Raw genomic sequence first — 27,637 nt, 5'->3', positions numbered from 1 at the left:
GGAAGTCAGTATTTTTGGTGGGGTTTTTTGTTCCCATCCCTGAAGAYCACATGAAACCTGGCTACTGTCCTGGGACTTGTAGTTCAAGTTATTGTCTTTATAGTCCCTGGAGTTAACCTAATAGCCTGGGATCTTCACTGCAGAAAACATTTGGACAAAAATGAATTTATGTTGTATTTCCTGCATATTTTTGATAGTTGTTTGGCCAGACTAACAGCATCCCCCCTTGTACTGTGGGACAGTAATCTTTCAGCTTTTGATGGTCTTTCACAGAAGGAAATCTGAATTTAAAAAAATACAGTGTTTCAAAATAAAGGCCAAGATTTACTCAGAATAGGATCAAAGCAGAATTTAAAAGACAGATGCAGCATAGACACAGCCTTTCCCTCTTTCTGTGGTCTTTACTACACTTCTACAGGAAAGTTGTCAAAAAATGAACTGTTCCACATGAAATGGACAGGACAAGAAGTACAAACTCATGGGGGRAGSCASGTTGGAYGRGGCTTTGAGCAACCTGGTCTAGTGGGAGGTGTCCTTGMCCATGGCAGRGGGATTGGAACTAGACAATCTTTAAGGTCCTTTTCAACCCAAACCATTCTATGTTTCTATTATTTTAAAGATGTGTGAATGCTCTTCTGCTCCTCAGGAAATCAAAGAAAAGTATTTGCTCCAAGGGAAGCAGAGATTTACACATCTGTTCATTAGGAAGCCTCTTACCCTGCGTGTCACGTGTGTTTGCAAACACCTGCACAGCCACATCTTGGAACAGCGGAGAGCTCTGGCTTCACACCAGCCTATGTACAACAAARAGGGGTTGGTTGCCTATGACACCACAAACAGGCCTTCAGGCAAAGAAGGAATTGCTATTTTCTGGATATTTCTGCTTGTGCTGCTTTTTACTCCAAAAATGAGTAAAACTAACCTTCTGGATGTCTACTAACCTAAAGAAGGATTTTTTTTTTCCTTTTTCTGTTTTTTTTTTTTTTTTTTTTTTTTTTTTTTTTTTTTTTTTTTTTTTTTTTTTTTTTTTTTTTTTTTTTTTTTTTTTATTTATTTTTTTTTTTTTTTTTTTTTTTTTTTTTTTTTTTTTTTTTTTTTTCAAATTAACAGAGAATTCCCTGGATTAGGATCTCTGACCTATTTATTAGAATTATCCTTCCTTCTCCAACATCAAAGGAATCCAGAGATTCCCATGGGAAGGACTGGCTTCTACACCTTTTGACAGAGGTGCTGTCACACTGCTCTAAGAGCAAGTTCTACTGAGGTTGTTTTCTCAGGYTCCAGTGTGAGTGGCACTGGCTGCAGCTGGACACCTGCAACACCCCATAAACCTCCTTTGTCCCAGTGTCAGGTATAGGGAGACTTCAGGGAATACAGAAATCTCTGGTTTTGGGGTTGCCATTCTAGGAGTTGTGCCAATGTGTGCTGTCTGTAGGCATAAAAGTAAGTTCTTAAAGATGCTAACAGAAGCTACACCTATTTTTAATAAATTAACTCTAATGAATACAAATAGTTAATGCCTCAAAACACAGTAGCTCAGTGAAAACCTTAAAAAGACTAAAGGAAACTACAGTTCTTTTTTAAGACATTCCTCWGACTACTATATGCTAATGTTCATATTCATCTGCTTCTCCTTGAAAAAACAAAAACAACTGGTTACAGTTTTCAACCAATTTCATAAATTTTTGTGCCTTCATTTGGAACCCCCTTCATGTATTTGCCAACTAATTTAAAAGAATTATTGCATTGCAAAAATATTCAGAAAACCTGGATGCAATTGATTCCTGTAAGACATTCTGTTCTACAGGAAAATAAATTATCCATTGTTAACTCTTTAATTCCTGCTGGTCTGTACCAAAACTACTTCCACATGCATCTTAAAAAAAAATTAAAATCACTGCATTAAGCAGCCGCCCATCTGAAAAGTGTATTTTTAATTGCAGATTTATGGTTTTTTCTTCTGTGCATGCACTCTGGATCTTTTTTCAGCGTTAAGGAACTGTAACAGACTTTGATGTGKATGATCCCTCTCTCCCACTCAACCCAACTCATCCTGAGCAAGTGGCTTTGCCTGTGGGGTGAAGCTTTCTTGGATGWCACCTGGTACAACCCAGGTAAGATTTTTAGAAGTGTGTGTATGGTATTTATAAATAACTATAACTGTAGACACACAAGATTCTTCACTAGAGCCACARTTAAAATAATTGGGGTGTCTCTAATGGGGAGAACAAAAAAATCTGAGTAATAGAGCTCTACATAACTCAGATTTTGCCTATCCAAGACTGTTTTTATTTCATCCTTTTGTTAAAGACAAAAAAAAAATAAAAAGCCTTTAATATTACCCAAATGAAAAAAGAGAGAAAACCCAGAAGAGATGTGTGAGAGAGCTTCAATGGACATATGAGTTTGCAGGTGCTTGGGATCTCCCATCCACYACAACCATTTCATTCTTCTTTAAAAAAACACATTTTCTGGGCTAAGAAACAGGATGCTGAGCTGAAACAGCTTCCTCATCCTGGCTATTCATTTCATCTTGAAATGAAATTAAATATTGAATTGCATCCTTTCTAGAAATTGCAGCAAATCTTCACATATTTGGAYCATGAAAGCTGCCACTCTCTTCCTTCAGACTGCCTTTTCATTCTCTGCTTTACTCTTGCTGTGTCCTGAATGTATTTTTGATTCTATTTTTTTAAGAATTGGACTTAGCTGTGCCAAGCTCTCAGAATAGCAGCACTGCTGTAAGCCCATGACAAAAATACAGCTAAAATGTGTCAAGCAAGCTGATGCTGATAGATGTCAGGCACATCTTGGAGTGTCTAAAAAATGCAAAAAAAAAAAAAAATCATTCTGTGCAGGCATACTTCCTACTGTRGAAGAAACTGAATTTCTTTAAGAGACCCAATGCAATAAATTAAAGCTGTGTTTTGTCTTTTGTCACTCCACCTACTTTGCAAACTACCTGGAACTCATTATTTTGTCCAGTGTCAAGCTGGCTCTGACTTTCAAAGCTGCCATAAAATGGTTTCAGCCCACATCCTCCGTCCTTTCCGCGTTCTCATTATTCTATACACATTTACTTGCTCTTGCAGGGATTTAACGAGACCAGTGTTTGCAAAGAACTYTCATACAGCTGAGTTGAATTTGCAAGAGGTAAACTGTGGGTGCTGTTTACATTACTGACCTCTGGGAAGAGCATTTAGAAGCATGGGATTTTGGGCTGGGGTTTTCTGTAAGYTGCATTCCTGGAAAATAGAACAATGCCATTGCTTGTCTGCTTTTCTGTCTTAGTGCTTCAGAAATCTGCTGTTGGTAGTGTACTCCYCTGAGCTCTGTTCCTACTACCTACCTCACATGGACATGTGAATGGATCAGGTTTGACATATCTGGCTCTTCCAGATTTAGAGCACTGAAAGAAAACTGTCATGCTGCATTTGACAACTCTTTGTCTGCRTTAGCCACAATCCCCCAAGGCTTCCATCTCCAATGTCAATTATTTTCCCAGATTTGTTTCAACAACCCCAACTGCCTCTGTGCCAGGTAACTTCTTCCATTATCTACACGCTGCCAAACAGATTGCCCTCAACATCTTTACCAAACACACAACAATCTGGCCCCAGTCCCACCTCACTTCATCCCAGAGTAATCACCACCCTCCTCTGCAACCTCAGTTTCTGGATTGCAATGGTAAAGAATGTGAAGATCTTGGAGCCCCTCAACCTGGTAGGTCCATTAGTCACTGTGCCTGTCAACACAGCAGGCAACTGCCATGGAAATCGTGGTTCAGAAGGGGAAAAGACCCTTCACCAGGTGAGTCAAACGCAGCAATTATGCAGCTGCTCCAAGGGAGCCACAGAAAGAGCTACAGGAGCAGTGTGTTACCATTCAACCTCCTCACGGTGCTACAGAGTGCCAAAATTGCCTTCTGTGCTTCATTTTAGCTTCCAAAAGCTCTTGCCAAGCACAGAATGAGAGCTAAGGGTTTGTGCTGGCATCCATTTTGAGAAAGTTATCTGGAGGACAGCATGGGAGCCAGAGAGCTCATGAGAGCTGCTTTCACTAGGCGAGAGCTTCCTAGTTCCCAAAAATGCTCGTGYATCACAGCCCACAGGAGCTGATCCAGATGCTCTGGGGTAGTTAACCGATGTGTAGCAACTGCAGTAAGAGCAGATGTTTGCTGTAAACTACACCTGATTCAACACCATGAGCACAGCCATACTGTGCAGCTGATGCACAGATAACGCAGGTTTAATTACCCACAGTTTGATTATCCGGTGTTGACATGGTTTTTATGACTAAGTCACCCCTGAGATGCTGAGAATCTGGAAACTGCAACCACAGATAAAAATTTCCTTGCAGCTACACAAAGTCACAGTACTTTTCTGACAAATTTTGGCTGAGGGTTTTGAGCATTTTTAACTTATCGGGTTTGCAGTGTATTTTACAAGGAGTGAAGTCTTAAGGCATAAATCATTGAGTTAAAGGAAAACAACTGTGTAACAATATTACAAGATATACAGAACAGGATGCACTTGGGTTCCAGTTTCTGTTCATTGGCTCACCAGAGACAAGGATCATAAATCAAAAAGAAAGAATGGAAATCAAAGAAAAGTAACAGGAAGTGTCAAAATGAAAACCTGGCAGAAATTACCAATAGGAAAAAAAAAAGAGGAAAGACTCCAGATGTTGTTTTAAAAAAGAAAAACCTGGGAAAGACTCTGAACAAAAGATCTACAAGCAGAAAAGAAAAAATGACAGCTTGGGTGGGAGCTTCTCTTCCTTTCTTAAATACAAGCTAGGTCTGTTGAGGCAAGAAAATATGTATCTATTAAGAAGATGAGGGAGGTGATGAGGGAAAAAATCATATTAACATCACCTCCCCTCCTTTCTTCCCATGAAGCACAGCTCTGGAAAGTGTGATCCKAGAAATATTTCAATCGGGCTTACAATTCAAAAGATTCATTAAATCCAGGATGATTACCACGAGAGAACTTGATCAGAGCAGCCAGGCTGTAAAGTTTAAGGGGCTCCTTATTCACACATCCCTACAGTCTGCAGCACTCACAGTCACACGCCAGGAGCGTGTGAATCCCAGCTCTGCCAGCACCAAGCCCTTTCCTCTGGGGCCATCTGCTGGCTTTCCTGCAGATGCTTTCCTGCAAATGCTTTCCAGGACCTCTCTGGGACCATGATTGCTTTATCAGGCGCATCAAAGGTGAGCGGTGTGGAGCCATTCAGGATGATTTCTCAGGGAGCTGCAAACCAAGCTGTGCTGGAAACTGTATCTTTCTATTCCACATGCCACCACAAGTCCCACTGCTRGTGCACATTCTAAAATCTATCTTCTGACTTTAGGAAAAAACTCCAGCTCCACTTCCAATACTTCCCTTGCAATCAGATGTTCTTCCCCCTTTTCCATGTGTGTGCCATATTTAAATGGTCCTAAATGTCAATAATTTTGGGGGTAAGGCACACTAAATATTTCCTCCAGCAACTCCAGCCAACATTAGTCCGTTCACCTAAGACTTTCAAACAAAACTGTGGAAGAGGAAATAAAGTTGAACACTGACACTTGGAAAGAAAAAGTCATTCACTCATCCATGTTTAATTTCTTTAAGAATCACACTTACTCAATAGCCTACTGACACAAGAATAGATTACATTTTTATTTGTACATGATCATGTCAGAGTCATTTTATCAACTGGCATATATTTATATCATGTTGCTACTGAACTACAGCGTAATATTATAAACTTTTTTTCAAGTTCCTTAACTCAGGAATGGCTAGATGTGTAAGGMWAWMAWWAAAAAAAAAAAAAAAAAMCAACAAAATATCAATCACAAACAACCTACTCACACTGCCCCAGCCAAATCAAACACTTCTCTTCCTTTACYCCCAGCATATTTTACAAGTTTTGTGACTGTTTGAACATTCATGAACCATACTGTAACATGAGGAAACCTTCAATTCTAGCCCATTCCATACAAAAATAAATTCATGTTTTAAGGAACAAAAATATCCCCTATTATTAACAGAAAATGTATGCTGACCCACCASTAGCAATTTCCATCTGAAAGGCTTATTACCTTTCAGACTAGGGAGACAGACTGATACGCTTTCCAGTTTAAAAGCTTCAGTTGCTGTTAAATTACACAGCTGGCCTATATTTTATTTGCATTTCATTTAAGCATTCAGCTTTCTCTACCAGATTTCTTGACTTGGCTCTGCACTTGGTTGCCCTGCAGCCACTTGTGTTCAGGTACAAGGAATCAGGAAAGCCCATTGCTTATATACACTGGATCATTGCATGCAGCTACATGCGAAAGTGCACTGCAAAGTCACAGTCCATGTGAGCAAAGACTTTTAAAATGAAAATTATGATTTCCGGTGTATTGTTTTAGCATCCACTGCTTTGAGGAGAAAAAATGAAGAATACACTTTTTTAGAGATAAAGAAGATCATGATAATGATCTGTTTGAAATCCTWAGCAATGCAGACATCAAAAGTAATTCTAGTCTGTTTATGCATTAGTCATTTTCTTGAATAACACTAAAAAGCTCTTTAATTATTTTATAATCTTAGAGCTGTTTGAGCTCAGAATAACCTCAAATCTGAGACAAATCAGAAAGGCCACAGAATACAAAACAGAATTCTTTGGTATTTTTGGCACTCTACTGCACTGCAATGATACTTAAACCTCAATATTAAGTCTTGCAAATCTGTACTGTAAAGATGCTGGAGTCCTTAACAAAACAAGCCCTTTTTTATCTGCTGGCTGGTTGTGTAACATATAAATTAATCCAGTCAGGCTAACAAAACCCAGTGCTTCTCCACAGCCTGAAGCCAATGAAAAATCCCCTCGAGTGACATAACCCAAGACAGTCCTGGAGCAGTGGGAAGTAACATCTGGGAGAGCATCTGACCAAAGACCAAGAATGAGGTCTTCATGGTCCTCAGTTGCTTCTTTATCTGGAATGTCTGAAGGGTCACCCTCTAGAGACTTCACATTATCCTTTCTCTTCTTCTTCTTCTCCTCTTTTTGTTTCTGTACCTTGTCCTTGAATATGTCACGATGTTTGGGTTCTTGAGGACCACAAAAGAGTTTATCTTTGCTTAGATGCAGCAAGTCATCTTCTGTTGGGATGCAAATCATGGCATGTAATTCAGGGTTCCCCTTTCTCAMGAGTGACAAGTTGACCCAAACCAGAGCCCTTGGATAGCTCATCAAGATTGGCAAAAAAACATCTTCAGTCATTTCCTTCTGTCCCAGCTGAGAAATAAGGCGGATTCGCCGGTCCTTCCCAGCAGTGGGATAACACCAGGCTGATAACTGCATGAGCAGTTTCTCACTCCTATTAAAMATTTTCAAAAATAAACATCAAATATAGTTATTAAGTAGTATTACAAGAGAAATCCAGCACCCCGGATATTTGCAAGAGCAAATTAAAAAATGATTAAAAAAAGCCCTGGGGCTTTTTGTAACCTTCCAAGCTGGTATTTGTATCACTCTTAGCATAAAAAGAACATCACTGAGTGGAATTCGTGAGTGTTCTTCAGAAGGAAGGAGACATTACTTGTTATAACCCCCAAAGCCTGTCAAAACCACAAACACTCTGAAGTCTCCAGTGACACTAATGCAGTCCAGAACTTTCAATGTTTTCTTCCCTGGTAACTACACAAAAATGCAAGACCTGTGTTCAGGCACTTCCAATACTGTTGCTGCCCTCATGTGTTGCACTGGAATGCAGGGGATTCTGTATTTTCTAGAGACCTTGTTAAGGAGTGCAAGAACCACCGTGGTGATGAATTAGCGAAGAGAATGAAAGATGACTTTCACAGCAACAGTCTGAAAGTGAAATTTATGAGCCTCTAAAAGCTCTATCGACCTGGAAGCAGACAGAATATGCCAACTCTAAGAAGATAGTAAACTCCAGAGTGTTAAATTTAACATAATTTAAGAAGCTTTCTTCATGTAGTCACCAAGTTGTTAGGCATAAAGCAGAAGGACTTCAACAGTAGATTCTGATTCGTSATAAAACTAGTCAATCTCACTGTATATGGATAAAATAATCTCTCATCTTAATAACTAAGGCTGAGCTCTTCCTTTCCTCAATTCAATAAATACCAATAAAAAAATCAAATGTGTGTATCATTTTGACATACCTGAGAACAATAAAGTCACTTGTCTTAGTTTCATCTCTCTCACCGAAATCTTGGGAGATTGTAACATCCTCTGTCTTTAGGGTACCTTCAGAACTTGCTATTTCCATGGTCTCCTCTACCTCACCAGTCTCAAGAGAAGCTTCTCTGACTTCTGCTTTGTGGTCACAAAAGATCTGCCCTTCAGTTGTGCAGCTCTCAGGGTGTAGGGAGKAAGGACACAAAAATCCTCCTGAAGCTTTCATTCTTCCTTCCCAGTTCTTTGTCAGCTGCCCCCAAGGACAGATGAAAGGAGACAGAGTGCCCAGCTTGACATAATTGGCCCTTTTTGCAGGTGGACGTCTAAATGATAAATCAAGTAAGTAGGTAARAATATTTTCAAAATCAAGTATTTAGAATAGAAAGATAATACACAGTTAACTTTATAATCTCTTTCTATTTTTCTTGAACAAGAATTTTAAAATAACAATCCAGAAAATGCTGCTGTACTTCTGTCAGCTGTATCCTTTCAGGCATGCTGGAAACATCTGCCTGCTGTGCCTGACACCACCACCTTTCCCTCTGGACTTCTCCTACTCTCCTACCTGGAAGGGAAACCAACACCAGTTGGTGCAGAGGACACTTCCAGATACTCCAAACTCATAGCTAAGAGTTGTTCGTTGCAGTACAAATGAAGGCAAACTTCAGACTACCTGATATTTAAAATTAGACACTAAAATATATMTCTTAATTTACTTAATTCTTTAACACTTGGTACATACTTTGATATACTCCTTTGCATTCTCTTACATCCTCCCTCATTTGCTGCTTAGGAATCTCAAAATAGTTTTGTTTATTTTATTGCTATGCAGCCTTGTTACAGCTCTACAACTGAGCATGTCTCTGGAAATAGAAGGGTTTAATTTATATGCCCTGTTTAGCATAGTTAAATATATCTAAGATTCCTTTCTTTTTTTTATAATACTAAGATTTAAAACCTTAGTGAAAGATCTCAATAAAGTCTAAGTCTCAATCAACACAACAACAGGTAATTAAGGGAATAATTTCAGCAGTATTCATTTTKGTCATTCTTGCAATCAATTTTTAAGTTAATGTTACCGTTTGAATTTTTCAAGAAGACTGGTTTCCAATTCTCTGGCAAACTGCATTCCTGCCTGGCAGTCTGGGAAATCATTTGGAGTGTGAGGTATTCTTTGGTATTCCGAATGTTTTAATGCCTCTTGCAAGCCACCAACTCGTACACCTCGATATATCTGTTATAAAAATCAAACACCCAAAAAGCAATGTTTGAACTGATTCCAGGTTCCTAGCTGAAACAAAACATTAATACCCAGAGGGTACTTCCTTAGAAAATTGAAAGTCTAACACTTTAGCTTTAAAAAATAAGCCTAAGCATGATTTCTACAGTTCTAGATGACAACTCCAACAAAAAAAAAGTTTAGTCATGCTCTTTACATTTAAATYTGCAAAACTATCAACAAAACTGAAGAGAATTTCACAGGTTCTGATCAGGAGTGTTGTATTACTTTGACAGCCACTGCCCARTATTTTCTAACCATACAATAGGTATCACTCCAATTAAATCCTCTGCACATTCAAAAGCATAAATTTTACTGCAGAAAGATATTAAAAMTGCCACCAAAACAGGATGCTCCAGACAGCACCAAAGGGGTATTCAAACTTCACTCAATCTTTATTTCAAGCTCTCCCAAATCAGAGCCAGCCAATTTGGTGACAAAGAGGTGTAGATAGCCAACTGGAAATTGATAAGCAGCAGGCACCAAATGATTTCTCTTTAGAGGCATGTGCTTGTAGAAACACAAATAAACAAAACCAGAGAGGTATTGCTTCAGCTTTCTCCCCTGACTCCCCACTGATTTGCTRCTTTTAGGCTGCCATGTGGGCATAGGTGTACCCAACAGAAGACATGGAAAGCTATTGTTTATTTTTAAGTTTCAAGACCAAGCTTATGACATCAACCAGTTCATATGCCYTTTTTTAAAGTGAAATTTTGATCCTGTAATTGGGAATTGGTTATACAATGTGAAGTACACTCTCTAAAATAGATTAATTTAAACTATATTAYAGAAATTATCAAATTTACTTGCAATTTGCCATCAAAGTCACTTACAAAAGGAATCCAGAAAGCCATGCCCCAGCCCTTTGGGAGATAGATATCCCAGCCACTCCCCCATCCTGGTCGATCTTCTCCAGCCATTTTTCCTGGCTGCTGCACCAACAGTATGGGAATCTTAGATTCACAAGGACCCAAATCAAGGTGTGATCCAGGTACCAGTAACTGAGCTCTCATATGGTTTAAATCCTGAGAAGGAGGAGACATTTCCCATAAGTTAATAACSATTCTTCTTCTCTCTTCCAGATACTCTTCCAAGACACAGAGAGAAGGTGAGTTTACAAGCCAGGAAAAATACAGTAGTAATACACTATATATTTGAACAGAATTTCATCAAGGYGTGAAAAATTATTTTATAAAAGAGAATTAAACACCCTTTTTATCCCCTTCTTACTTCCATAGTCCTTGATAAAGAGTAGGTACAATGTACAATATAGATGAAGGAGGAAAAACAGTTTTGCAACTTTGTATTTATAGATTTGTGCACAAAACTAGATTAAACAGGTGCTTTCAGAAAATCTGTCAATACATGGAGCAAATGTGAACGATGTCCAAGGAGATGGAAGATATGGTCATCAAACAGTTTCACATAAAGCAGGCTGGCACCAAGGCTTTGTCAATGACCAGTTGTTATATTCTATTGTACCAGATTAAAAATACATTTATTAAAAAAAACAGACGATTAGATTCCTTGTTTTAACATTAAATTTCACGACAGCATAAAGAACACTGTCATATACAAAAAGATTGTGCTGTTAACTGTCATGTGGTACTGTAATATTTCCTAAGTACTCTGCTTTTTTACACTGTGAGCCAATTTGAAAGAACACAAAATTACTTTTCATAAAGACAATATTTGGAAAGATGTKTCTGYCATACAAATGTTTACTSTTCCTGATTACAATGGTGCCAAAATCACCTCTTGAAACTAGATCACCTTTTTACCCACGSACTTTASGGGCTGCCCCAMCATCATCAATGAAAATGTCAATATAGGAGAYTTCAAACCTGCAACAGAAAATYTGAAGTTCTCTACAAATCATAAATTATTTCCCAGCACACCTACTGCAGCATAGAAACAGAGGATTTATTTCCTTCCGGCTTCCACAGTTCCTTGGTCAGAAGAATCATCCTGGCTACAGCTAAAGGCCAGAGCCTTCCTGTGGCACTCTTTTCTGCTGGACAAGTCAAGGTGATGTAGGAAAATTCAATTTCAAACCCTTCTGATAAATAAACCTACAACTATTTAGTCCTGTAGACAATCCAACAAAGCTTTCTTGTAATTGAATCATGGTCAATGGTTGTGCAAAAACATTATGCAAAGGCAACAAAAAAAAACACCTCAAGTCAGCAGCTGGATGCTATTAAAGAAGTTAYTGATTAATCTTGGATTTATACAAATTTCAGGAGTTTCTTTCTATGGTCTCCATGAACCATCAGCCATTTTCTCCATGGCAATCCACCTACTTAGTTACCTGCTCTGAGATTTTATTTTCAGTGACGTTCTTACAGATGTCGTGGTCCCAGATAAAGCTGTGAGCACAGTCTAGAGGTACACCCTTCAGGTACAGCTGCCTAACTTTGTCATTATCTAYAAAAGAAAAGAACCTTTAAACAAAATTCAAACAATTTTTATGGTTTAAGTACCAAATTACCAAAGCCACTTCTGTATGGTAAGTATAATGAGCAGACAACCAAGAAAATACTATTAAAAGCTCAACAAGCATCACTGCTTCTGGAATATCTTACTATCACATGTTTTTTCAAACACAAAATATTAAATAAACTGTTAGTGTTAGAAAGACTAACCTGGTATTTTCTCATCAGCACTTCTTATTAACAAAGGATATGACCTTTRGCAATCTAAATTAGATCTTTACATACCACCTTCAACATTCTGGAATCTGGCCTTTCAGGCAGGGTGTGAAGCTCAACAGGTTTGGTGAAAATCAGCAACATTACAAAGCCTGAAAAGGTCTGCCTAAGTAAACTTGTAAGAGAAGCAAGAGTTACCTTTCAGAAATGCACATACAGGAAATATTTGTATGGCTATGACCAGTATGCAACTACTTACTCAGCACCAGTTTCCTACTCTGGATCTTTTAAGGGTTTGTGCTTCAAGGAAGGGACTATTCATGCTTATGTCTACACAAATCAACAATTGTACACACTACTTAAGGTAAATAACACTTGCAGCTTTAAAAAGGATTGTTGAACTAYTAAATAACCTATCTCTTCTTCAGTTCTGCAAAGCAAAGAAAATGTGTACCTACCTTTAGTGATCTAAAGATTAAAAGCCTTCAATGTACAGTACAGTATGTAGTGAATGCTGATCGATATTTTAAGTAAAATAATTCTTATCAAAAAACAACATAATGAACCTATTACTAATGCTATGATTAAAAACTTACAGGATTGCTCCCCATTTTATCCTCCATAAGGTCTTACATATTAAAGGAACATAACATGTCAGAGATTATTTTGTTTCTAAAAATCATTACGTCTTTAAAAAAAAGGTTCTAATAATTCTTCCAGGTAATGTAGACAAAGATTCAAGGACAGAAAATTCGGATTATTCAGCGCTAACAGTACTTAACAAGAAGTACTACCAAACATAACTATAATAATTATTTATTTAAACTCTTTAAGATCTACCCATTACTAAAATTTGCAAAATCCTTTGCAAAAAATATTAACTATGGCAGCACTTGTGACAGTTTGATGATCTTACTGATACTTGCTATGCATTCTTGCTAATGAATTAGATTTATATGASGAGAAGAAATGTAAAAAAAAAATATCAGATTAGTGTTCTTAATTCCTTCAAATTAAGAACAATAAAACTAAAAAGGAAATCCTTGCCAATTAAGCAGAATTACTTCTCAGACCAAAAATTAAGGACAGGAAACTGAGCAAGAAMCTAAGAGATCTCAACACACCTACAWGCAAAGCACATTCTGTCTGGAGATAAAGAAAGTGTCAATGCCTCAAAAAAGAARAGAAAGTGAAAAAACTGTGTGGTGGTGGTAGGGAATTCCTTCTTGACTCTTACACATAACCAAGGGGGAAGGGCACATAATTACATGCACACATAAGGTAAGTACCTTTGCCATCTTCTATACAGAATGCATTTGTGAACACCAGTATCTCTTTGTTAAATTATTTTAATATGTTCTAGATCYTTTAACTGCAAATTATTCACTGCAACTTTCTGTATTTTTTTAACATTTTTTTCTGTTACCACAGCTTAGACAGCCTATCCTTGTCCTATTCTCAGAGTTTTTTACAATTCCTATATCCTATAATGGCATGAATATTTTTTCCCACTACAGAAAGACCTTTTAAGTCAGTCTTTCATTAACACCACCCATGCAATACTCTCCTTATTAGCCTAAAATATACTTCTCTAATTGGTACAATCCTTTTCTTTGATCCTCACTGAATCTAGAGGATTTATTCTTTCTACTAAGCATACTATAATTCCAATCATAATCCCAAATCCTCACACCAGTTCTTATTTCTTACCTCTCKCCTGTTTTCCTCAGTCCACATTTTAAGATTTCTGGGGAAATAACTCTACTGATTAATAAGTTGCTGCTAACAGGGAAAGTAAGATGTTAGGGCTAATATAGGAAATAGGAAGTTGCACTACTAAGCATATGAAGCTCATTGACAAGCTACCTCTGCTGGTCTCAATGGTTGGTACTTAGACAATACAGACAGGAGGAAGGCTTTGCTTCATTTCAAGCTATTGATCTGATTTGCAAAGCTGATTATCTGTCTTAGAAGGCAGGCCTGAGCTGTATTTGAAAGTTTTCCTTTCTTCCTTTTGCAAAAAAAAAAAAAAAAAAGAAAAAAAAAAAAAAAAGTGAAAAATACTGCCAGGGAGCAGTCTGAGAGTCCTATGTATGTAGAGAGGGTGTGTATGAGGACAGGTGGGGACAGATACCTAAACTTCTGCAAGAGGTGCATTTACAGGCATGGACCCTTCCTGTAGAAGGAACTTTAGTTCACACATCTTTCATGGTGTGTTTTCCTTCTATACATCTCAGTCACTGATTATTTAGAAGTTTCACCATACATTATGTGGAGTGTTTTTTAAGGCAGTGGAATTTGTTTTCTCCCTTACAAGACAGTAACAACAWATCCAAAGGTCAGAAGTGTACTTTAAACTGGAGAAAAGAACAGTACTAATTTGCATCATGAGAGCACTGACTRCTTACTGGGAGTCTTGACTCCAGCCTGAAGAAATAATAACAGTTGATTTGATKAAATCCAATCAGCCTGTGTTCATAACACTCAGTTTGCATATGTATTGAAGAGAGAGAGTAACTGGGAAAGACTGAAATTACATTTGATTTSTTAGTGTGCTACTCACAGGGAAAAACTACACAGGCATATCTTAGAAGAGCAGTTCAGAAAAAAAAATATGAACAGATGTGTATCAATCCACAGACTCCATGTATTAAAAGTCCCAAGCAAAGGCGATGGCCATAACTTACCTAAACTATTCACCCATTTGACAAACAATGCATCTTTAAATTAGTAAAGATTATCTAAGAAAATCAGTTAGCTTTTTCTACACAATATTGATGAACAAGAGARGTAAAATACAAACAGAATCTGTATGCTAACATACACAGTGCCATTTCAATCTTACTAATACTAATCCTTATAGTACCTGAATGTCCAAAAAGCAAAAAAGGGGAAAAAAGTGTGGAATAAAGCAAAGGTGCCCTTTTATTGCTCAATAAACAAGATGTGAYTAAGGCAAATAAACTACTATTAACATTTTTTAACAAAGATCAGCTCACAATACTACTACATCTGAGTGAGGATGCARCACAATCAAGGCTCAGAATGTTTATGTAATTCTAAGGCCCTTTTTTTGAAGGGGTAGATTAATAGCACTGAAAGGGAATTACAGATCTTAAGAGAAGTCTTTTTTTTGGGGCAAGTTCTACCGGAAGACAGTGTATTGTCTGTCTCCTTTCATCCTTCTGTCTACTCAACTTTTTCAGTCATGTGTAAAAAAAATCCAGCAGAACCTGAATTTGAAGGTATTATGCCATTTACCTTTCCTTGCTAGCTGAACAAGGACCTCCTCCTTCTCCTAAATAAAAGTCAGAGAGGACAAAAGCAGTTTTAAGTTCATGATGAAAAAAAAAATACTCAGAAAGAAACCAAAAAGCATGGCCAGCTTTTCTGAGTACTTGTGGTATGGAAGATAATTTGCAAGTGAAGGATAACCCCAGKTAGAAAGATCTTGAAGATGGACATTTCTATCCAGCCAAAGGACAAAATTACCTTTTGTAGTTGCTAACTCCTCTACCAGCTCAAACCAGTATCTGCAGACAACTGCTACATAGCTCACCTTACTTCTCAGCAGGAAGGAACAAAACCAGAGGTCATGTATGCTGCAGCATTTCCAACAGGAACACTAATGATGAGAAAGTTAGCTGAGCAGAACTAATTAACAGAAAAGCTGTTCTAGATAACAGTGGGTAATAGGTGGATGTAAGAAAATGAAAATAGCAGAATTGTGAAAAGAGCTAAAAGACAGTAACTGAAGTAGGTGTTCAACCTGACTTAAAGTGATATGTAAGACTAGAYTATTCTAGTGTCTTGCAACAGACCRCCAAGGAAATTCAGTATTTTSAAGTCSCTGGAACTTTCAACTTGTCCTATSTGCTACTGCTTGCTAGCTGGCTATCWTGTTTCTTGTATTAGGTGAGGCAGCCTGTGTCCTGTCAACCTAATTGGGAATGCCTGTACTCAAACTGTACTCAAACACCCTTGCACACTGTACATACTCTTGCACTCCATTTTTAGAGGACATTCACACCCATCTGAATTTGATTTTTGCATTGAAACATTGTGTAAGTCAATACTGAAATGAAAATTTCAGAAATTATGTTTGCATCTTTCATCTTCTATCATAACCAGCAGCTTGGCCATCTGAAATACTAATCCTGCCGAGGTAATATTTTATTTGCAGTGGAATTGTAACTTTCAACACWGTAGGCCTATAAACCAGAAATAGCAKACATCTTCTKGGAGGGATAACCAGCATCAGGAAGWCTAAACACCAAACAGAAASTTACTGGAGCTTTTAGCACCTGGGTGGCCTTGCCAGGATTCGAACCTGGATCATCTGTATGGTCAGACAGAGGCTTCCACTGAGCACAAGACCAGCTTTGGTGCAYGTCCCTCCCTCACGACTGCTGTACTAAAACCTATGCAACTTTCAAACTGTTCCTGTTCTGTGAGGGGCTCTAGAAATAGGAAATATTTTGAATAAAAACCTAGAGGAAAACAGAAAGATACAATCCAGAGAAGATGACAGTAAATGAAAACAGAGGTGCAAAGAGAATCACTTCATAATGTAAGCAAGGGATTTTACCTTGGTATTTTTCAAAGTCTGGCATGGCTTTTGTCTTCTTTTTTGGCAAATTGACTCGAGGATCTCCAACAGTGAGGCCAAGTATTGTACCTGGTGGCATTTCTGATGGTGAGCTCATCCCTTTTAAAACACACAGACGAACCATGAAACCATGAAAAGATCAATTAAGTGGTGATCTTTTTCTGCAGGAGTACTTTGTGCATTTTTGCCTGCAGAGATGTGACACCACTGTAAGCCAGTGAAGCAATCCAGAACATTCTTATTTAACATGTTTTGAAACTCACCAATGCTTGCTAAATGTCCAGTAACAAAAAAGTCAACAACAGCAGTGCAAGATTTGGATTGTAATTATTTATATTCAGCATAGAAATGAGATCACTTCTTGAGTCACAGTCTCAATTCATCCTTTTGCATTTGAGAAATTTCAAAGAACAACCAACCTTTCTTTTAAGCTTGTCTTCAAGAGAAAGGAGATTTAGAAGTGTTTTGTAGAAGTTTTACCTCATCTCTTCTTAACTGCCTCACATTGGATACATATCTTGAATACAGTGTGAGATCTACCAAAACCAGTTCCTTACCTGCCTCGGTACTAGAAAGTGAGGAGACATTGTTACGATACTTTATAATTCAGCCAAATACAGAACTGTCAATTTAGAAACAAGCACATATAAAAAAGTATAATACTTTCACTTTGGATTGGAGGCTGCCATTTTATCTGTGGATGTATTGTACAACTGACTGTCTCAATATGAAGCGTATAGTAGGAGAGAGTGAGAGTACACATCACACTGTATATCCCATCAGCAATCTCCTAAGTTCACGAAGATAACAAACAAGATTCAGGTTATAAATTAAGAGCCTGAACTACACAGAGGATTTAAATTCCCTTAAAATAACATTTAGGATTTAAATTCCCAAAGTAACATTTTTCAATTCTTTRCCATGCCCGGCAAGTACCTAAGCACATTCTCTAAGGCATCACTCTCTTGATCATSCTAAAAATAAGCACCTCCAAACTGCAGTCAACTCCACTAGCATGCCAGTTTTGACTGCTAGATTTTAAGTTATCCCCCTTCCACCCTTAGAACCCACATGCCCAAATACCTTCTAAMAGCTGAAAGATAGCACTTTGACACTGATGAAGAGATACTTTTTCAGAGTCCTTGCAGTTTTCTACCCACCAGTTATTCAGTTCTGTCTCTGAATTTGCCATCTCCTGGAAAACAACATATCTAATCAAACTCAAATGGTTATTCATTRTTTTCTATCAGTATGAATTCACTCTCAGTTTGCCTTAACCACTATAGACACTTCCTTCTTCTTTTAAGTTTTAAACCAAAATAATTTTTTTCCTGATGAAGGGCATTCTTATACTTTACTGTACTCCCTATAACCTGTTTAATTTAACCTGTGTTCCAAAAATAAACAAAGCAATCCACAACACTTCCTAATTCGGTCATTGATTATTTCTTAAAGAAAATCAGAGATCTCATGACTTCATCATGTTTGCTACAAGAGATCAAAAAAGCTCCATTAAAATCACAGTGATGCTATGTGCCAAGAGGTGGACGAAAAGCCTAAATCCTGGAGGAACTGCATAATTGACTGAAAACATGTACATTTTCTGTARCTTGCATGCCTTGTCCCCTAGTTCTAGGTACTCTAGCCCATTGCTTGAGAAACAGGATCTGTGGTTTGTCAAAGAGAATATGAATTATTCTAGATCTCTCAGCAGAAACTAAACAGACTCTCAATAGCACCACTGTTTTTATTTTCTTCCTATTTCCACTTAAAATCCAGGTGGGAGTTCTTCCTGAGATCAGCATTAGTCAAGAGGCTCAATGCAGAGAAGCCACCAGAATAATACACAGGTTAGCCTTTATGAAAAGTAAGTATAGATAATTTATGGTTCTTTCTAACAAAAAATACGATTGCACATTTAAAGAACACTACCAAAATTACACTAACATCCAAAGTGCCAATTTCCTTACTGTTTGGATGGAAGCTGCTTTCAGGGTCTCTGTAAGGACGGAGTGTGATAATGGGCCAATCAACCGGTATCTGAGAATCTCCATGCTTCTGTCACTGAAACAGGAAAGTTTCAGGTGAATGGACAATTGTACAACACACATTATTTCCCTCAGTGCTCTTAAGCCAGAATGCAGCTCTGTTATGTGGTTATGGGCCACAGTTTCTGACTTACTATGAACAAACCTGATTACAATGCCAGTAGTCTGTGCGATCCAAGAGTAGGACTGGAATGGATCTCTAGTGCCATCACCAATTATTTTTTTCACTGGAACAGCTTTTTCTCCTTCTTTATCCTCCTTCTTTCTTTTATTGCCAAGGCTTGTAACAACTTCCACTTGTTTTTCCTCTTGAATCGATATAACAGGTTCAGTAATACAGATTTCTTCAGGCTCTGAACACTGAAAAATTGCTTTTAACTCCTTCAGAATGTCCTTAAGAAGAATGACGTTTGGATTAGGATGATACACAGAACAGTGAAAACCTTAAATACACTTTTAAAAATTATACTCTATTATATAATTTTTCTATATGGATTTCAAGGAAGAAGATTTGATTCTGCTGAAGTCAAAGGCTTGATAAGAAAAGCTGAAAGTAATATTGAATGCAGCTAAGAATTTGTTCTCATGCAAATTAACGTTAGAAAAAATGCCTGTGCACAACATTTTTTTTTTTTTTTTTTAAGGCTGATAGCCAAGTATCAGATGATTATCTGTGATGATACCGAATTTAGCCTGTTGGGGGCGGCAGTGGAAAGGATGTGAATCGGGCAACATCGTATCCTGAAGCAAATGACACTATAAAGCTTTTCAGAAGCTCAAACACCAATACCTCAGCAGCACGTACCTTCTGTACAAGCTTTATAAAAAAAAAGGTACAGAACAGGAATATTGTTAGAGTGGAAATAGCCTTCCAACTTTTAATTCCTAAAGCCATGTATTATACTCAGTTCTTCCATACTTTTCCGATGACCTCTTCAGTATTAATAGTGCAGAATGCATAAAGAAGTAAGAGTTCAACTATTTACGGAAAGCACCTGCTTCAGAGCTGGATGCACCCAGATCCACAACTGTCTGTTTTCAGACCCATCCCTGGGTTTCCAGATAAATGTAACAGGACCAAGCATATCCWCAGGATAGCGATCTGCTCGGTAAAGGTTCAGAGAACCCTCGAATCTTCCAGATAGACAATGAGCCTCTTGAAATGTCAATCCTAAAAAAGAAGATGCTTACTGAAGAACAAAATAATCTCTTGTTTAATAAGCCAAGTAAAACTGAAATTCAGTCTAGCTGCTGGGTGGCTAATGTTGTGCCATAATTAGCTTATTAATAAGCAMATGAAATAAAAAGTCTAGTCCCACTATGACACATCTTAATTACATTTTTCACCCAAAACCACAACTCAGTATCAACTGYTACTACTATTTAGGCTGACACATTACTAAAAAAAGGAAAAGGATGGATCCTTTAGAATCTTTATTTTAAACTACAWAAATTGTACCTGCRTCAGTGCTACACATTCGAGCAAGTTGCTTCAGAAGCTCATTCTCTTTACCCTTCAACTCCAGGCAACAATAATATGATAAGTCCTGAAACAACAGAATAGTAGCAAATTGAGAATATCATCACTTTAAAGTGAGCCTGGTCAGAAAGGACCAGACAGGGCTTCACAATTTACACTCAAGTAGTAATTTTCCACTCTCTAAAATTTGCCAAAGTGAAATGAGTTTCTTTTTAACTTAAAATAGCTGTAGGACAGCAGTGAGACACCTCTCAAATCAACAGATCAAAATGGACATAGAACAAAGCATCTCTCCTCAACAGCATCCTGCTCAGGTAGATGATACAAGCATTCACTTAATGTCCTAGCTCTTGAGAAAACTGAAAAGGTAGTATTTCAGTCACAGGTACCATAAGACTCTTCTAAAGATTCATCATGTTCTCTCTGAAACTTGCCACCCTGAATTACAATTATAAAATGATTAATTTCATACTTAGCAGACTTATTAACAGCTGATACAATGGTATTTCAAAGAGACAGAAATATTTATTATAACTAAGCAGTTGATTACTTCGCTGTGGCAAAATATCAAACAAAACATGCAAACAAGGTACCTGAAGAAGGCAGTGCTTTGTCATGGCTCGATAACAAGCCCTGTAGCTCTTCTCCGTAGGGCTGTTTCCTAAACAGTATCCCCATTTCTTTACCATATGGAACCTCTTTGCATGCCAAATATGTGTTTCCAGCCAAATATTCTTTCTTTGCCTGTGATTAAACTCTGCTACCAAATTTATGTGGCGTCTTCTAGCTTTGCGGCATTTAGTCTTTGACTGTTCTTTTTTCTGATGTACAGCTTTCTCTGCCTGTTTTTTAAAAGAGAGGGCATCAAAGTAAATCTCTAGAGAACAAATTTCCAAAAAGAAAAAGGCTGAAATATAAGGATACCGAAAGCACTAATATTAAGTTATACCATATTGGATAATTCTTGAGGGTAAGTAACACTTTGMAATTTTCAATGCAAGTCACATCCACAGAAGTGCATCAAAGTTTSACTGAAACCCATACATAAAGCAAAATCCCCACACATTCAGAAACTTAACAGTGAACAGTAAGATCTGCTACTTCCTGTGTGAAGTTTTTGCCACACATCAATATATTCACATGGACAAATCAATGTGACATGAGAAATTCTGGAGATTTGAGATCCAGGTAACACAGAAGCAGTACAGACTCTGAGACTGACAGAAAGAACCCTATCCATTCTACAACATGTAGAAGTGGACAAAGGAGGACTGCAGTAATATCTTCACCAAATTCTTGATAACCAGACCTAGYCAAAGTCTGAATTATTACATGTGAATGCATGGCTAGTGAGGAAGGCTTCATTCAATCAATGTTTGTTTTTCCTTTTTGTGAAGAGAAGTGGTACAAAGAAATAGGACTGTAAGATACACAAAGTGCTTCTTACAGTATCCTTTGTAAGCTCACCAAGAAACGCTTGACAACAGACCACTGGTTATAAGCATAGCAAAGAAAAGAGAGTGACAGAAGTGCCAAGTCACTAAAAACCAAGTGCCAGTGCCAAGAACACTAAAAACACGGAGGCAATCCAGGAAATCAAAGCAGAATGAAAAAAAAAAGGAAATGTCTTCCCATCAGACCCATCATTCCACCACAAAGAAGGAAACACAAGCCASTGGATCAATGGTAGGTAACTGGTTCAGAAAGGCAATTAGAGAAAAAGGGATGTGGCATTCTGAGTGAAAAATATATGTCTTTAGGCTTGTCGAAGAGAGCAGAGACAGGCCAATTTTCAATGAAAATTATCATGATAAAGGATCTAAGACAAACAAAGAAAATGCAGTAGCATTGAAACAGGTAACTTTGAGGATGTAGATCAAACATTGAAAAGTAATAGAACCACTACAAAAACGACAGAGAGATGTCAAGCTGCAAAAAAACATGAGCCTGTGCAAACACATAAGCCACACCAAAAGACCTGAAGAAAGAAAATGTAGCACAAGAAATACAGCTGAACCAGGGCCAACTATTTAATCTCAAAAATCCCAGAGTGGTATAGGGAGTGGAAACAGGGATGGGGAATACATGTGAGTATGTATACAGAAGTTAGACAAGCTGTCATGTGAAACGAGTTAAAAAAGCAGGACACAAAATTATGAAACATAAACAYTAGAGAAATCTGGATTTCACAAGGATAAAGCACAAAACTAACTACACAARACAACCCATGCTTTCTTCCTTCAGGTCTCAGAAAACAGGCCAAACTGTATCTCTCGTCAAGACTGACAAAGCAAAAAGAATGTGAAYCAAAACAGTAAAATAAAATACAGGTTGTGAAGATCCAATAAAACGCATTAAGAAACATGTAGTTGATGTCTGGCAGGAAGGTATACCCAAAGCAATTTCTGAACCATGAACAACTATCTTCAGGAACTCTGGGTGGAGGGGGCAAGGTCTCAACTTACAGACAATGCAAGGGAAAAAAGAATGCAATAAATACATTTATCAGTCAATTGTAATACACAGAACATTTATGAAGCAAACTCAATTGATTACTTCAAGTATTCTATAGAGACRATAAAGTGATCAATGGCAAACATCAGGAAGACCATTTGCCARTAACATCCTGCTGAACCAATTTTTAGTTTATTTTTTTTTTAAACATAGGAAGGCCACAGTGAGTAAGGAGCAAATAACCCCCATAGGCATATTCTGACTAAATGCTGAGATACTGCCACAAAATGAGTTTCATGAGTTGCTAGGAATAGTCAATTAGTAAATCTTAAGCTGCACACAGCCTGCCAATAACCCCCGTACCTCCCACATTGTTCTGTATCACTCAAACCATCGTGTCAGCTGTGCTGGCTTGGTCACATCCTAAAGTTAGGACGGGGTGTGAGGCAGAAAGGTCTTACTGAGGACTCCTGGGACCAATGCACCACCTGAACAACCACTCCTGCAGTGGATTCTTTTTCACTATTCTAATAACTTTTCAAGCAAGTGGTTAGTGAGACCTACTTGAAACTGAGGTGTTCCTGCATTTTSAATCCAAACATCAGTCAAAGTTTAGGGCACTCAGGGAAGTTTGGCAGAAGTTCAGGTGTGAACATGAATAGCTATAGAGCTGAACACTATGCTCTGGCCATGCCTATTACATTAAATGCTGCAAAACACACTTGTACCTCTTTCCTGGCCATCTCTTGGAGCCGCCTGGGCAGGCGCTTAATATTGTGACTCATGGCTCGCCTTCGCATGTGCCTAGGGAGGGTCTGGAACACCAGGGAGTTGGAAGATTTCTGTGAAACTGCTTTCAACATGGCATTGATCTCAGCAGCACGAGCTTGAGCAAAGGTAGACACTGGAATGAAAAGAACTGCATCAGAGCATGACAAACAGCAAAAATCCCAAGRAGGATACTGTACATAGATTACAGAATTATTCATAGTACAGTAGTACAATATCTTACTGACATAAAAGCAAGAACTGTACACTATCACTGAAGAAATTTCAATTCTTCAGTTATTCAGACATTTACAGATATGCTCAACCAAACATTTATACATGAATGAATCTGAAAGCTGTGAAATAACCAACAAGTCCTAATTGCATTAAATGCTTCTTAAATTAGAATAGAAATCTTTTCAGGTGGTATTTAGGGAGACAAAAAAACCCAAAACTTTAGCATGAAAAAAAAAATGAAGCAGTAACATWATACAGACTGTTTTAAAATGACCAAATAAAAATCCAGAGCTTGGTGTCATTTCCTGATTATGAAAGTGTATCTACTATCAGAGCACTGCCACATTTTGCAAAGCTAATTTGCTCTCTTAAATAAATGTTCTGTTAGATGAAAAGTTGTCTTTAACTTACRTCGTGAGTGAAATCAGCTTACTGGSTACATTAAAAGCAGATGACTGTCAGTACTCATTTTGCTAGCTAACAGAAACCAAAATGCTTATCCCTCACTATAAGCAGGTGCAACCTCTCCACTCAGAAGCCTGAAAGAACCCATTGAACAACATCTGGTCATTCATTCCAGTTCACAACCATTTCTGTGTTTTGGAGAAAAACAGGAAATACAGAAGAACATAGCATCAGTTCTAATTTTTGCTCTCACACAAAAACAAACACAAATTGCCCTRGACATATAAATTGACCTTTCCACATATACAAACCTGTTATGTATTTTGGCATTTCCTCAGAAACACTCTGGTGTCCTCCTTGCCATGCTCCTCTTCCTCTGCCTCTSTCTCCTCTACTTTGTCCTTTTGAAAAATATTGGTCTTTCCTGTAAGAAGGCCCAGATGMCTGATTTGAAACCTTCTGCTGCTGATGCTGCTGCTCAGAACGAACATCTCCTGGAAGGTTTAGATGAAAAGAGGTTAGAGAAACACAAAGCAATCTGAGTAACCGATAACTCTACAGTCTTTCCTCCTAAAATTTCATTGCAGATTTCTTCTATTATATTTAATATATGTAACTGAGTCACATACATGTAATCAGAAATCAGAAGAATTAACTTCTTTCTTATAGGAATAAATAAGAATTTTACACTRCCCTGCAGCAAGCCTGCAGCAGATTAAGTAACTTTTGCACATTCTGAAAATGTTATCTGATCCATACTTTGCCTCCAAGAGCCCAACTGAAATCAGTCCACAAAACATCACTACTGATATTTATTATTGTCTACTCAGAGTTTTAGTATCTAATCAGCAAAGTTATTTTTCCCTCTTGTCCCTTGACTTTTTTCCTATAAGCAAATGTAATCTTGCCTGCCATATATTTCTGTTACAGCAATAGTTAAGGTAAGCATGATAGGTGTATTTTGGTACAGTAAGTTACTGGCCTGGTACAAACATTTAAACCAATACTGAAATTAAATAACTAAAGCCTACAGTAAAKCTTCCTAAGGTACAGACATACCTTTCAGGAGTGTTAAGCACCTAGTAGTACTTAAAGTTTCAGAGGGTCTTGAAGTCCATATTCAAAGACTGGTGTATATTCAGGCTAACTAATATTATATATTAGATTAGATTACTTTATATTCAGCTAAGTCTTGGTTAGGATTTCTGCTAMAACTTGAAATAAGGTACTCAAGCAGTTCATGCTGGACAACCTGACTTAAAAGGGTCCAGACAGCCATTGCTGCCATCAYCCCATCCACTGCATCATGACAAGTGCTTGAGAGAACATTGGGCAATMCAGTTCAGAGAGCTTCTCTAGTGAAAATCAACCTGTGTGTCAGCAGAAATGGAGTGAAGGATTAAAAAAAACCAGTTTTCAGGTTGATCAGCTTCTTAAACAAGCCTGTCCCTTTGTCCCCAAAATGGCATGAAGAACAGCCAGCARCAGATTCACATTTGCATCAATTTATGTGAACTGGAAATAGCAAAGAACCTCCTTTTTTCATTTCAAATTAGCAAGAAACTGAAGTTTCATGTCCATGTTCATGTTCAGCAGCACTGATGAACTGAACACATCATGCAGAACTGCAGTAATAGAGTCGACAAAATAATTTAGTATGGAAACAGAAATTAGCTTTCATATGGAACAATTCCCTGCCCTGGGTTTCCACATGCCTGAGAGCAGCATTGTACAGACACTGAGGTGAAAGTGAGAAGGAAGTAGCTGGAAAAGAGGGATAGAAGCACAGTCAACAAATCTGTGTAGGCCTACAGCCCAAAATTAACTCATATCACAAACACACCCTTTTGATGGAGGAACTGAAGATTTTTCATTAGAAGATGGAAGACTGTCTGGGAAAACAGTCATTGACTTAATACCTAAATAAAATTTAAATTATTTCAGCTACTCTGTAGATCCATAGTTTTATAACTCCTATTTAGATTTTTTCTTTCTTCTTCCTACAAAATAGCTCTGCAAAACTGCAATACTAACCCTACAGAAAAATGTCACACGGATGAATTTAACAAAACAGAAAAATATAACCACATAATCTTAGAAGTTCCCTGCTACAAGTWAAGTTAGCAAAACGTGTTTAATCTGGCAGTAGCCTGGTAATGACATTCCAAAATCTTCAGACGTGGCTGAGCATAATTTGCTATGTCATTCTGTCTGCTTAGGAACTCTTCAGTTACCTAAATACACAGCGACGCTTATGGGTTTTTTCGTTCAGACACAAAGATGAAATTTGTCAACTTCTGAAGGCCTCACAGTCACAAGCCCTTTTATGTGTGRGGTTTTTCCCAGGAACAATGTAGGTAACAAAATATCTAAACGTGAAGGTGGGGGTGGAAATTCAGGTCCAATTGAAGCACAGTGGATGCAGGTCAAAATACRTAAAGGTAAAAGCTGACACGATCCTCAGTCTTCAGCTGCAAAGGTTACCCGTGTAAAAAATGCTCCWGCAATGACCCAGGACAGTGCCCTTTTAGGGCCGTGCCCTGATGCCTCCTGCCAATACCCTTCCACAGATACAGGAGCCACAAGTTCCAGGAGGCGAACTAGTCGGGCATACAGATCTGAGGGAAAACCAGTGCATTTATCAAAGCATCAGAAGGCTAAACCTGCCCCTTCCGCAGCTCCCGGGTCTGGCAGAAAAGGGAGAAACTGTATGGGATATAACAGCTAAGCTCATTTTACGACTAGGAACCGTAGGGATTTGTTGCGCAATCGAAGGGATGATACAGAGAGGCGCATGTTCACAGCATACAAAATAGTTTGGGTTAGAAAGGGGCTCTGGAGACCACTCAGTCCAACCCCACCACCAAGGCAGGGTCACATAGCGAAGGTTACACAGCAACTCTGCGGAGGGTGGGTTTGAGTCCCAAAGCTGTGTCCGGGTGGGTTTGGAATGACTCCAGACAGGGAGATTCCACAAGTCTCCCATGTCAAAGAGAATGTCATATTAACGGGACTTACGGCAGCACCGGGACTAAAGGAGTCTGCGGCAGGGGACCAAGCCCTGGGTACCCCCACGGCGAGCCCGCCGCGGGCTGAGGAGACGGGAACACTCGGCCCCGAGAGGGGTCACCCTGCCGGCCCCGAGAGGGGCTCCCACAGCCGTACCTGGGGGCGGGAAGGCTCTGCTCCCGCCGCCGGYGAAGGGCCCCGGCTCTGCGGGAAGCGTGACGCTGACCGGCTGGTTCCTCATCTTCTTGGCTCGCTTCTTCTCCCGCGCCCCAGACATCTCCGGCGGGGCTGCTCCTACCAACAGTAGCAGAGGACCGAAGGGAGGGGTTGGCGGGCGGTGCAGCCGCGGCCCCCGGCACCAACCCCAACCCAGCGCTCACTCGCAGCGCGGCCTCCACCGGCACACGTGGACACACACGCCACCGCACAGCGCATGCGCACTGCAACAGCCCGACACGGAGGGACTACATTTCCCAGAAGCCCCCGGGGCGGCGGTGGGCGGGGTGGGTGCTGGCT

At 38.6% G+C, this 27,637-nt stretch overlaps 1 protein-coding gene across 1 annotated transcript; it reads right to left on the bottom strand.

Annotated features, from left to right (window-relative positions):
- Positions 1–5,813: 5,813 nt before the first annotated feature.
- On the bottom strand, positions 5,814–27,552 carry POP1 (POP1 homolog, ribonuclease P/MRP subunit). The gene is made up of 15 exons (XM_057366254.1): positions 27,278–27,552; positions 24,424–24,606; positions 23,431–23,606; positions 20,842–21,090; positions 20,228–20,315; positions 19,764–19,939; positions 18,914–19,161; positions 18,691–18,784; positions 17,804–17,915; positions 16,700–16,819; positions 11,772–11,887; positions 10,294–10,485; positions 9,261–9,415; positions 8,166–8,504; positions 5,814–7,354 (listed from the first exon to the last, which is right to left on the bottom strand). The coding sequence occupies exons 1-15, from the start codon at positions 27,396–27,398 to the stop codon at positions 6,694–6,696; spliced, it is 3,030 nt and encodes a 1,009-aa protein (XP_057222237.1). The 5' UTR covers positions 27,399–27,552; the 3' UTR covers positions 5,814–6,693.
- Positions 27,553–27,637: the final 85 nt, after the last annotated feature.

This window comes from Malurus melanocephalus, unplaced genomic scaffold (assembly GCF_030028575.1).
Source record: "Malurus melanocephalus ecotype Western Australia unplaced genomic scaffold, MMel_1.1 scaffold_62, whole genome shotgun sequence".
Taxonomy (NCBI): domain Eukaryota; kingdom Metazoa; phylum Chordata; class Aves; order Passeriformes; family Maluridae; genus Malurus; species Malurus melanocephalus.
The sequence above is the reverse complement of the archived record's forward strand: the minus strand, read 5'-3'. Positions and strand labels throughout refer to the sequence as shown.